The sequence below is a fragment of the Salmo salar genome, chromosome ssa13 (genome assembly GCF_905237065.1).
Source record: "Salmo salar chromosome ssa13, Ssal_v3.1, whole genome shotgun sequence".
Classification (NCBI taxonomy): domain Eukaryota; kingdom Metazoa; phylum Chordata; class Actinopteri; order Salmoniformes; family Salmonidae; genus Salmo; species Salmo salar.
The window spans coordinates 55,635,935-55,648,580 of NC_059454.1; the positions used below are offsets into that span (position 1 = coordinate 55,635,935).

Here is a 12,646-nt window from a genome sequence, read left to right on the forward strand (position 1 = left end):
AAGGCAGCGAATTGGTGGAACGACCCACCGATGTTTACCTCAGCCAATTTGTCTTTTCACTATTCCACCATAATGAAGGTTTAAGTGCCTATACCCTATACATTGAGAATGCTTTTGAGTGCATAAGAGTGTTGTCTGTCATATCAATTAAGGCACGTTTAAGGGAGGGGGTAGTCTTTGAATTCCGTGAGATAGACAGAGTTATGTAGTTAGTGTGTTTAGGGATAATGTGCGCATTAAAATGCAATCCCAATCCGAAATGTGAAAAGAAAGAAACAATGGCATCTGGACGCTATTTACAGTTCAGGAGCTTAATAATTAATGTTGACCGTATGAAATGTATTTGACAAGCAGATAAAAGTGATAAAAGATGGCATGTTCACTGTAATTTCCATCTCACTAAATGTATTATTAGTCTAATGTCGCCATCTAGTGGTTAATTTTAGTACAGTGGCTGGTAGGCCTAACTGATATCTATGACTGGATTCATGAAAATGTTTGTGGTAATGGGAAACTACACATTGGCTTGCTTTGTTGACACGTTTTTTCATTGTCCTTTGAGGGTGTATCATTGTGACAAGTTACATAGTTGCGTTCCTTTCCTTGCCATACAAACTTCAATTATGACAGGTCCCACGTGATTATTGTGGTTTGCAACAAAGCTCCTCGCGCAACAATTTAAAATCGTTCTCAAACATTCCATGACAGTTTCTTTCTCGTAACAACGGACAAGACTTTCGGTTATTTTGTTGGTTGTTCTCCGCCACAATAAGGATTTCTCTTAAGTTTAGCTAGCTAACGTGATAATATTTGCAACAATGGACAGGCATCCCAAGCGAAGAGCGCAAATGACGTTCAAGAAAAGTGAACAAAGTAAAAACGAAGACGACAGTGGGCCTCTACCTAGTAAGAAACATGCAAATGAAAGCGAGGGACCTGCATCTTCAACTGAGTGGCATCGAGGTGATGGAGAACAGAAAAGACCAGTGGGTAGGCCTAAAGGCAGTGGACGTTCTGGAAATAGTGGAGTTAGTGGAGATGTTCAGGTTAGGCCTAAAGTTATTTTTAAAGCTGATAGTAAATGTGGTGGTGATGGAGAGCTAATGCCCACAAGTTCAACACACCTCAAGGGAGCCGTTCAAGGTCGACCAGTTACATTTGAAAAGGAGAGCGCATCATCATTAGCCAGTAAACAGAGTAAAGCCACATTTGATTATCCCACATCTCAAGTGCTGGTCATCAAGGAGGAGATCGTCACAACTGCTCCAGGTCAGGCCAAGGTCAAAGTTGTCCAAGAACCTGCAACAACGCATCATCAAGGATGTCGACCTGTGGCTCCCACTATAGACTTCTCCAAACCGATCCATGTTGTCCACGAAAATGGGATGACCTTCACAGTATTGGATGGTAAAGCCATAACGCTCAGCAAAGTTCCATACCCACCACTTGTTCATGTGAATGTTCCGCCACCCCCAGTAAAGGTGAAGACTAGAGGGATGAATCTCACCATGCCACCATCAGAAGCAGGTATGACTAAGAGCTTACCTACATTTTACATACGGATTGAATGTTTTTAATACTTTTCAACACATCATTGTCAGGTATTGAGTTCATGCAGTCCAAAACTTTATGTGAAACATTTCCTTCTAGAAAATCTTGAAGTACCACAGAGCATAGACAGGAATGGCTACGTCAAGAGGCCTATGAATGCGTTCATGGTCTGGGCGAGAATCCACAGGCCTGCCCTGTCCAAGGCCAACCCAACGGCCAATAACGCAGACATCAGTGTGCAGCTAGGAATAGAGTGGAGCAAGCTCACTGAGGAAGAGAAGAGGCCCTACTATGTTGAAGCACGTAAACTCAAAGACAAGCACAGACAGGAGTTCCCAGGTAAGCAAAGAGCAGGCTGTCTACTCACTCGCATCATTTAAGTCCATTTAAACATGTACAGTATAATTATCGGCTCATATATTTATCATATTTCAAAACTCATAGCTCTGACACTTATGACCTTTACTTGCTTTTCAAGTGTTTGTTCACAATCTTCACCCATAATCATCACAGGTTGGATCTATCAGCCCAGACCTGGAAAAAGAAAGTGCTACCCTTCTGTGATGTCCTTTGCTCCTGAACCATCCTGCTGCTCTGCAGGGACAAGTGGTCCTGCGGCTGAGTCTTATCCCGTGACCATGATGACTATGGCCAATACTACCACCAGCTCCTGTGTTCCATACACACAGGCCACAGGTAAAGCAATAGCTCGCTATCAGGGTGGCTGGTGGATGCCCAAATTTCACCAGCCACTCACATTTTTTACCAGACACATTTTTTTCTGGATATAAATAATGAAGACCTATCACAGTAAAGACATGCACATGTTTTGTAATGGCAAAACAACAATTATTGAATAGTTTTCACCACTGTAGCATTAAGGTTCTCTCTTCCAGAGCTTATACACAGTTGAAGTCGGAAGTTTACATACACTTTGGTTGGTGTCATTAAAACTCGTTTTTCAACCATGACACAAATGTCGTGTTAACAAACTATGGTTTTGGCATGTCGGTTAGGATGTTTACATCCTTAAATAATTATGAATAGATCCACCATTGAGCACAAAAACAACACTTGTTACAGAATATTTTACATAGAAATAACATCTGTCAGACAAACCATGCCAAACCACTAGTCATTTTTCCAACAATTGTTTACAGACAGATTATTTCACTTGTAATTCACTGTATCACAATTCCAGTGGGTCAGAAGTTTACATACACTAAGTTGATTGTGCCTTTAAACAGCTTTGAAAATATTTTCTACAGTAAAACGAGTCCTATATCAACATAAACTGAAAGCCCGCTCAGCAAGAAGAAGCCACTGCTCCAAAACCGCCATAAAAAAGCCAGACTACGGTTTGCAACTGCACATGGGGACACAGATCGTACATTTTGGAGAAATGTCCTCGGGTCTGATAAAACAAAAATTGAACTATTTTGGCCATAATGACCATCGTTATGTTTGGAGGAAAAGGGGGGAGGCTTGCAAGCCGAAGAACACCATCCCAACCGTGAAGCACTGGGGTGGCAGCATCATGTTGTGGGGGTGCTTTGCTGCAGGAGGGACTGGTACACTTCACAAAATAGATGACATCACAAGGGAGGAAAATTATGTGGCTATATTGAAGCAACATCTCAAGACATCAGTCAGGAAGTTAAAGCTTGGTCGCAAATGGGTCTTCCAAATGGACAAGGATCCCAAGCATGCTTCCAAAGTTGTGGCAAAATGGCTTAAGACAACAAAGTCAAGGTATTGGAGTGGCCATCACAAAGCCCTGACCTCAATCCTATAGAAATGTTGTGAGCAGAACTGAAAAAGCGTGTCCGAGCAAGGAGGCCTACAAACGTAACTCAGTTACACCACCTCTGTCAGGACGAATAGGCCAAAACTTATTGTGGGAAGCTTGTGGAAGGCTACCTGACCCATTTGACCCAAGTTAAACAATTTGAAGGCAATGCTACCAAATACTAATTGAGTCTATGTAAACTTCTGATCCACTGGGAATGTGATGAAAGAAATAAAAGCTGAAATAAGTAATTCTCTCTACTATTATTCTGACATTTCACATTCTTAAAATAAAGTGGTGATCCTAACTGACCTAAGACAGGGAATTCATTTTTACTAGGATTAAATGTCAGGAATTGTGAAAAACTGAGTTTAAATGTATTTGGCTAAGGTGTATGTAAACTTCTGACTTCAACTATATATATATATATATATATATAATTAGTACAAGTCAAAAGTTTGGACACCTACTCATTCAAGGGTTTTTATACTATTTTTTACATTGTAGAATAATAGTGAAGACATCAAAACTATGAAATAACACATATGGAATCATGTAGTAACCAAAAAAGTGTTAAACAAATCTAAATATATTTTTGATTTGAGATTCTTCAAAGTAGCCACCCTTTGCCTTAATGACAGCTTTGCACACTCTTGGAATTTTCTCAACCAGCTGCATGAGGTAGTCACCTAGAATGCATTTCAATTAACAGATGCGCCTTGCTAAAAGTTAATTTGTGGAATGACTTTCCTTAATGCGTTTGAGCCGTTCAGTTGTGTTGTGACAAGGTAGGGGTGGTATACAGAAGATAGCCCTATTTGCTAAAAGACCAAGTCCATATTATGGCAAGAACAGCTCAAATAAGCAAAGAGAAATGCCAGTCCATCATTACTTTAAGACATGAAGGTCAGTCAATCTGGAAAATGTCAACAACTTTGAAAGGTTCTTCAAGTACAGTCGCAAAGAAACCATCAAGCGCAATGATGAAACTGGCTCTCATGAGGACCGCCACAGGAAAGGAAGACCCAGAGTTACCTCTGCTGCAGAGGATAAGTTCATTAGATTTACCAGCCTCAGAAATTGCAGCCGAAATAAATTGTCCACCGAGTTCAAGTAATAGACACATCTCAACATCAGCTGTTCAGAGGAGACTGCCTGAATTGCTGCAAAGAAACCACTACTAAAAGACACCAATAAGAAGAGACTTGCTTGGGCCAAGAAACACGAGCAATGGACATTAGACCCGTAGAAATCTGTACTTTGGTCTGACGAGTCCAAATTTGAGATTGTTGGTTCCAACAGCAGTGTCTATGTGAGACGCAGAGTAGGTGAACGGATGATCTCCACATGTGTGGTTCCCACCGTGAAGCATGGAGGAGGTGTGATGGTGTTGGTGTGTTTTGCTGGTGACACCGTTTGTGATTTATTTCGAATTCAAGGTCCACTTAACCAGCATGGCTACCACAGCATTCTGGAGCAATACGCCATCCCGTCTGATTTGGGCTTAGTGGGACTATCATTTGTTTTTCAAAAGGACAATGACCAAACACACCTCCAGGCTGTGTAAGTGCTATTTGACAAAGAAGGAGCGGGATGGAGTGCTGCATCAGATGACCTGGCCTCCACAATCGCCCGACTTCAATCCAATTGAGATGGTTTGGGATGAGTTGAACCGCAGAGTGAAGGGAAAGCAGCCAACAAATGCTCAGCATATGTGGAAACTCCTTCAAGACTGTTGGAAAAGCATTCCAGGTGAAGCTGGTTGAGAATGCCAAGAGTGTACAAAGGTTGGCTACTTTGAAGAATCTCAAATATAAAATGTTTTGATTAGTTTAACACTTTTGGTTTCTACATGATTCCATAATATGTGTTATTTCATAGTTTTTATCTTCACTATTATTCTACAATGTAGAAAATAGTAAAAATTAAGAAACTCTTGAATGAGTAGGTGTGTCCGAACTTTTGACTGGTACTGCATGTGTATTTCTTTACATTTGCATGTGGGCTTTGGCTAAATAAAAACAATTATCCCAAATGGTGTTAATTATCCCACTCTGCTGGCTATCCCTCACCACACACACGTACTCATTTAGTGCACAAGTTTCTCCATACAACTAACATAGACTACGAAAACATACTTCCATTTTGATTTCACCTAATTAACATTCTGTCATAAAGAGGCCACATATATATATATATATATATACACATACATACATACATACATACATACATACATACTGCTCAAAAAAATAAAGGGAACACTTAAACAACACAATGTAACTCCAAGTCAATCACACTTCTGTGAAATCAAACTGTCCACTTAGGAAGCAACACTGATTGACAATAAATGTCACATGCTGTTGTGCAAATGGAATAGACAACAGGTGGAAATTATAGGCAATTAGCAAGACACCCCCAATAAAGGAGTAGTTCTGCAGGTGGGGACCACAGACCACTTCTCAGTTCCTATGCTTCCTGGCTGATGTTTTGGTCACTTTTGAATGCTGGCGGTGCTTTCACTCTAGTGGTAGCATGAGACGGAGTCTACAACCCACACAAGTGGCTCAGGTAGTGCAGCTCATCCAGGATGGCACATCAATGCGAGCTGTGGCAAGAAGGTTTGCTGTGTCTGTGAGCGTAGTGTCCAGAGCATGGAGGCGCTACCAGGAGACAGGCCAGTACATCAGGAGACGTGGAGGAGGCCGTAGGAGGGCAACAACCCAGCAGCAGGACCGCTACCTCCGCCTTTGTGCAAGGAGGAGCAGGAGGAGCACTGCCAGAGCCCTGCAAAATGACCTCCAGCAGGCCACAAATGTGCATGTGTTTGCTCAAACGGTCAGAAACAGACTCCATGAGGGTGGTATGAGGGCCCGACGTCCACAGGTGGGGGTTGTGCTTACAGCCCAACACCGTGCAGGACGTTTGGCATTTGCCAGAGAACACCAAGATTGGCAAATTCGCCACTGGCGCCCTGTGCTCTTCACAGATGAAAGCAGGTTCACACTGAGCACATGTGACAGACATGACAGTCTGGAGATGCCGTGGAGAACGTTCTTCTGCCTGCAACATCCTCCAGCATGACCGGTTTGGCGGTGGGTCAGTCATGGTGTGGGGTGGCATTTCTTTGGGGGGCCGCACAGTCCTCCATGTACTCGCCAGAGGTAGCCTGACTGCCATTAGGTACCGAGATGAGATCCTCAGACCCCTTGTGAGACCATATGCTGGTGCGGTTGGCCCTGGGTTCCTCCTAATGCAAGACAATGCTAGACCTCATGTGGCTGGAGTGTGTCAACAGTTCCTGCAAGAGGAAGGCATTGATGCTATAGACTGGCCCGCCCGTTCCCCAGACCTGAATCCAATTGAGCACATCTGGGACATCATGTCTCGCTCCATCCACCAACGCCACGTTGCACCATAGACTGTCCAGGAGTTGGCGAATGCTTTAGTCCAGGTCTGGGAGGAGATCCCTCAGGAGACCATCCGCCACCTCATCAGGAGCATGCCCAGGCGTTGTAGGGAGGTCATACAGGCACGTGGAGGCCACACACACTACTGAGCCTCATTTTGACTTGTTTTAAGGACATTACATCAACGTTGGATCAGCCTGTAGTGTGGTTTTCCACTTTAATTTTGAGTGTGACAGACCTCCATGGGTTGATAAATTGGATTTCCATTGATTCTTTTTGTGATTTTGTTGTCAGCACATTCAACTATGTAAAGAAAAAAGTTTTTAATAAGATTATTTCATTCATTCAGATCTAGGATGTGTTATTCTAGTGTTCCCTTAATTTTTTTGAGCAGTATATATTTTCCCATCTTGAGGTTAAATAAACTAAGTGCCAAATAAAGTAACAGGGTTGACAATTTTATCTTAAATCAGCCATAAATCCCATTGTGAGAATGGAAGCTTGTTCTGTGCAACACAAATTGAATATAAGCTTCACAAAAAAATAATTCATTGTTAACATTTCTAGCCTCTCCACCTATGGGTAACAGGGTTGAGGTGTTAGTGTTTAAAAAAAAAAAAAGATTATTTCACCTTTATTTAACCAGGTAGGCCAGTTGAGAACATTTTCTCATTTACAACTGCGACCTGGCCAAGATAGAGCAAAGCAGTGCGACACAAACAACACAGAGTTATACATGGGATAAACAAACGTACAGTCAATAACACAATAGAAAAGTCTATATACAGTGTGTGCAAATGTGGTAAGATTAGGGAGGTGAGGCAATACATAGGCCACAGTGGCAAAATAATTACAATTTGGCAATTGAACACTGGAGTGATAGATGTGCAAGTAGCGATACTGGTGTGCAAAGGAGCAAAATAAATAAATAAATAACAACATGGGGATGAGGTAGTTGGGTGGGCTATTTACAGATGGGCTATGTACAGGTGCAATGATCGGTAAGCTGCTCTGACAGCTGATGCTTGAAGTTAGTGAGGGAGATATAAGTCTCCAGCTTCAGTGATTTTTTTTTTTGTTGCAATTCGTTCCAGTCATTGGCAGCAGAGAACTGGAAGGAAAGGTGGCCAAAGGAGGAGTTGGCTTTGGGGATGACCAGTGAAATATACCTGCTGGAGCGCGTGCTACGGGTGGATGCTGCTATGGTGACCAGTGAGCTGAGATAAGGCGGGGCTTTACCTAGCAAAGACTCATAGATGACCTGCAGCCAGTGGGTTTGGCAACGAATATGAAGTGAGGGCCAGCCAACGAGAGCATACAGGTCACAGTGGTGGGTAGTATATGGGGCTTTGGTGACAAAACGGATGGCACTGCGATAGACTACATCCAATTAGCTGAGTAGTGTGTTGGAGGCTATTTTGTAAATGACATAGCCGAAGTCAAGGATCAGTAGGATAGTCAGTTTTACGAGTATGTTTGGCAGCATGAGTGAAGGATGCTTTGTTGCGAAATAGGAAGCCGATTCTAGATTTAATTTTGGATTGGAGATGCTAAATGTGAGCCTGGAAGGAGAGTTTACAGTCTAACGAGACACCTAGGTATTTGTAGTTGTCCACATATAGTCAGAACTGTCCAGAGTAGTGATGCTAGATGGGCGGGTGGGTGCGGGCAGCGATCGGTTGAAGAGCATGCATTTAGTTTTGCTTGCATTTAAGAGCAGTTGGAGGCCACGGAAGGAGTGTTGTATGGCATTGAAGCTCGTCTGGAGGTGTGTTAACACAGTGTCCAAAGATAGTCCAGAAGTATACAGAATGGTGTCGTCCACGTAGAGGTGAATCAGAGAAACACCAGCAGCAAGAGAGACATCATTGATGTATACAGAGAAAAGAGTCGGCCCGAGAATTGAACCCTGTGGCACCCCCATAGACTGCCAGAGGTCCGGACAACAGGCCCTCTGATTTGACACACTGAACTCTAAGAAGTAGTTGGTGAACCAGGCGAGGCAGTCATTTGAGAAACCAAGGCTGTTGAGTCTGCCGATAAGAATGCGGTGATTGACAGAGTCGAAACCCTTGGCCAGGTCGATGAATACGGCTGCACAGTATTGTCTTTTATCGATGGCAGTTATGATATCGTTTAAGACCTTGAGCGTGGCTGAGGTACACCCATGACCAGCTCGAAAACCGGATTGCATAGCGGAGAAGGTACGGTGGGATTCGAAATGGTCGGTGATCTGTTTGTTTACTTGGCTTTCGAAGACTTTAGAAAGGCAGGGTAGGATAGATATAGGTCTGTACCAGTTTGGGTCTAGAATGTCACCCCTTTTGAAGAGGGGTATGACCGCGGCAGCTTTCCAATCTTTAGGGATCTCAGACGATACGAAAGAGGTTGAACAGGCTAGTAATAGGGGTTGCAACAATTTTGTCAGATTATTTTAGAAAGAGGGTCCAGATTGTCTAGCCCGGTTGATTTGTAGGGTTCCAGATTTTGCAGATTTTTCAGAAAATTTCAGAACATTGAATTGATTGATTATCGTAGATTTATCGGTGGTGAGTGTTTCCTAGCCTCAGTGCAGTGGGCATCTGGGAGGAGGTGCTCTTATTCTCCATTGACTTTAGTGTTCCGGACATTTTTGGAGTTTGTGCTACAGGATGCACATTTTTGTTTGGAAAAACTAGCCTTTGCTTTCCTAACTGCCTGTGTATATTGGTTCCTAACTTCCCTGAAAAGTTGCATATCGCGGGGGCTATTCGATGCTAATGCAGTACGCCACAGGATGTTTTTGTGCTGGTCAAGTGCTGTCAGGTCTAGAGTGAACCAAGGGCTATATCTGTTCTTAGTTATACATTTTTTGAATGGGGCATGCTTATTTAAGATGGTGAGGAAAGCATTTTTAAAGAATAACCAGGCATCCTCTACTGATGGAATGAGGTCAATATCCTTCCAGGATACCCGGGTCAGGTCGATTTAGAAAGGCCTGCTCACTGAAGTGTTTTAGGGAGCATTTGACAGTGATGAGGGGTGGTCGTTGACCGCGGACGCAGGCAATGAGGCAGTGATCGCTGAGATCCTGGTTGAAGACAGCAGAGGTGTATTTAGAGGGCAGGTTGGTCAAGATGATATCTATGAGGCTATCTCTGCAGTAGATTGCAACTCCACCCCCTTTGACAGTTCTATCTTGGCGGAAAATGTAGTTGGGGTTGGAAATTTCAGAATTTTTGGTGGCCTTCCTAAGCCAGGATTCAGACACGGCTTGGGTTGGCAGAGTGTTTTATTCACTGCTTTGGCACAAACTTAGGGAGGAGGCTTCTGATGTTAACATGCATGAAACCAATGATAGCACCTGGGGAATAGGAGTGGAACTAGGGGCTACAGGGCCTGGGTTAACCCCTACATCACCAGAGGAACAGAGGAGGGAGAATGTCTCTGGTGGTAAACTGGATACGTTGTAGTATCGTCGTTGAATGTTTGACTGGATCCGTCGTCCGTCCTTTCCTAGCCCACGTTTACAGCGGCCGCTGCTAACTCACTGGCTAGGAGGTATCACTTCTGTAGTGAATAAGAGTTCAAAGTTCATACCATTCGCAACCAAAGCTCACGCTGAGGTTGGCTTAGTTCTGTAGTTGACATGTTAGTCCTTTTAACGTGGAACCGTCGTCCTCATGTCGTCGGAACAGCTAATTATCTGAATCCTTCTGACATCGGACCGTCACCCTAATGTACCCGGAGCAGAAAGTTAGATTTTCGTGGAGGGAGAGAAGGGTGTGTTTCATAGTTTATAACCAATGTCTCTTCACAGGGGCGGGCTACTGATTGAGCAGAGCTCTAACCTTACGAAAACCCAATTCTCTCATTTGGAAGCTAAAATTCCATTTCATCTTTTCACAAATAGTTTCATATTTAGACATTTAAATTGCACAACAATTCCATGTGAATCTGATAAATATAACGTGTAGACTTTCCAGGATACAGGTTGTCATCCTCTCATTAATAAGAATGTCTCTGATGACAACCGAACTGACATCATATTCATTAAGTACCAACGCATATTTTCAACTGTTTGGATTACCGAAATATGGTTCCTTTCCCCCCACTGTTTGATGTTCCCAGACTCTCTATGTTTAACAAAGGCTATTCAAGAGTGCTTCTGTAGAGTCAATAGAGAGAGGGAAGGGAGAAAGGTATTTATGGGGGGTCATAAGCCTACCCACAGGCCAATGTCATGACAAGCCTTCCCTGTAGCTCAGTTGGTAGAGCATGGTGTTTGCAACACCAGGGTTGTGGGTTCGATTCCCTCGGGGGGGCCAGCACAGAAAAAAAAAAAAAAAATGTATGAGTTGTATGAAATGTATGCATTCACTACTGTAAGTCGCTCTGGATAAGAGCGTCTGCTAAATGACTAAAATGTAAAATGTAACAGTTTCTACTTAAAATATCAAAGGGATGCAAAAGTCACACTTCTTGTGGAATGATCCAGTTGCTGTAATAGTAAGAATAATACATCGTAGTATGAAGCTCAATATTGTAATTATTATGGTTTTGTCTTCCCCAGGCTCTAATGACCATGGTGTCCAGGTGGCTATAACGGCCGCTCCAAATGCCTCTCAGACTACCAGCCCAGTCTCCATATTCTTCCAGACTACTGCCTGCCCACATCCCCACCCAACAGCCCCAACCTCTGGTGGTAAGCCTGCAGAACGCAAGCATGAAGCCACTCACTCTGCCAGCAATCCTGAAGAAGCTTCCAAATCCAGGAAAATCAGCAGGCAACAGGCCTACTACAATTCTGCCAGTGAGATGCCCTCAACAAGCATGGCATCCAGCTCCAGAGGTCTCCAAATGCCACTCCCTAACATGGCTCACCCTCACATGTATCCTCCATCTCCCATGCCACATCCAGTGGGCCTCTTCCCCACCCCTCGCTTCCCCTTTTCTCCGCCCTACTTCATGCCTGGACCCAATTTTTATCCACCAGGGTGAGCAATGAATGCTGTTTCATCTTGAATACCAATTAAGTTCTACTTAGGTATGTTGTTTGATGTTTTATAATTGTGAAGGTTAGTGGTGAAAATATAACTATGGTCATTTGAAATGCCATCATCCTTGGATTGTTGTATTTTTTTCAGATCATACCCTTACCTACACAGCCCATACTCCTACCCAGTTATCCAACCCCAGGATTTCTCAAACCCCATGGCTACTCCCATGGCTACTCCGGGCTACCCCTATGATGACAACTACGATCAGCATGAGTCCACATTTTCCCTTCTCAACAGAGACTACCCGTTTCGGCAGAGTGGAGAGGGCGGGCAGAGATGTCAAGGGCAGGCCCCCACTGCCTCTGAGCTCCTAGGTTTGGTCCCACCACTGGACGTACGTGCCCTGGAGAACGTCTTCACCAACTCTGCCAGTGTCCAGGAGGTCCAAGTCACCAATGAGGAGGACAAGGAAGAAGTGCGCGTGATGAGAATTCTCTAGGATCAAACCTAAGAGACATCCTTTAGCAAAATCCCTGATGGACTATTTGTTGATTCAGTGAATCAATACTTTGTGTTGTACATACAAAATAAATGAATTGTTACTGTTATTCTGAAATGTATTTTTAACAATAAACTCTTTTATGCGATTGACCTCTGCTCTGCACAAAATGAAATGTATTTTAAAGTGTTTGATAGGGGTTCTATTTATGCCCTTTTTGTTCTACAAATACCTCGTTTGTAAGGAGAAAAGGGTGCTCTGCTGATTTTATGCAGACTGAGACTCCAGCTGATTTTTGTATAGAAATCCAATAAATTACAGTGCACCAATAATACATTGCAGAGTGGTCATTTAATCATGAGTTATACTTTTTACACAACTATAGCAAATACTTTACCCACAATATTGATAATATATT

General features: G+C 43.2%; 1 protein-coding gene across 1 annotated transcript; it reads left to right on the top strand.

Moving 5' to 3' along the window:
- Positions 1 to 437: 437 nt before the first annotated feature.
- LOC106567484 (transcription factor SOX-30) lies at positions 438 to 12,550 on the top strand. The gene is made up of 5 exons (XM_014136757.2): positions 438 to 1,527; positions 1,651 to 1,890; positions 2,065 to 2,247; positions 11,303 to 11,726; positions 11,877 to 12,550. The coding sequence occupies exons 1-5, from the start codon at positions 819 to 821 to the stop codon at positions 12,226 to 12,228; spliced, it is 1,908 nt and encodes a 635-aa protein (XP_013992232.1). The 5' UTR covers positions 438 to 818; the 3' UTR covers positions 12,229 to 12,550.
- The last annotated feature ends 96 nt before the right edge of the window (positions 12,551 to 12,646 follow it).

Coding starts and splice junctions, on each gene's coding strand:
- LOC106567484 (XM_014136757.2), top strand. CDS start 819: ATGGACAGGCATCCCAAGCGAAGAGCGCAAATGACGTTCAAGAAAAGT. Junction 1,528..1,650: donor CATGCCACCATCAGAAGCAG/GTATGACTAAGA, acceptor ATTTCCTTCTAG/AAAATCTTGAAGTACCACAG. Junction 2,248..11,302: donor TCCATACACACAGGCCACAG/GTAAAGCAATAG, acceptor TGTCTTCCCCAG/GCTCTAATGACCATGGTGTC.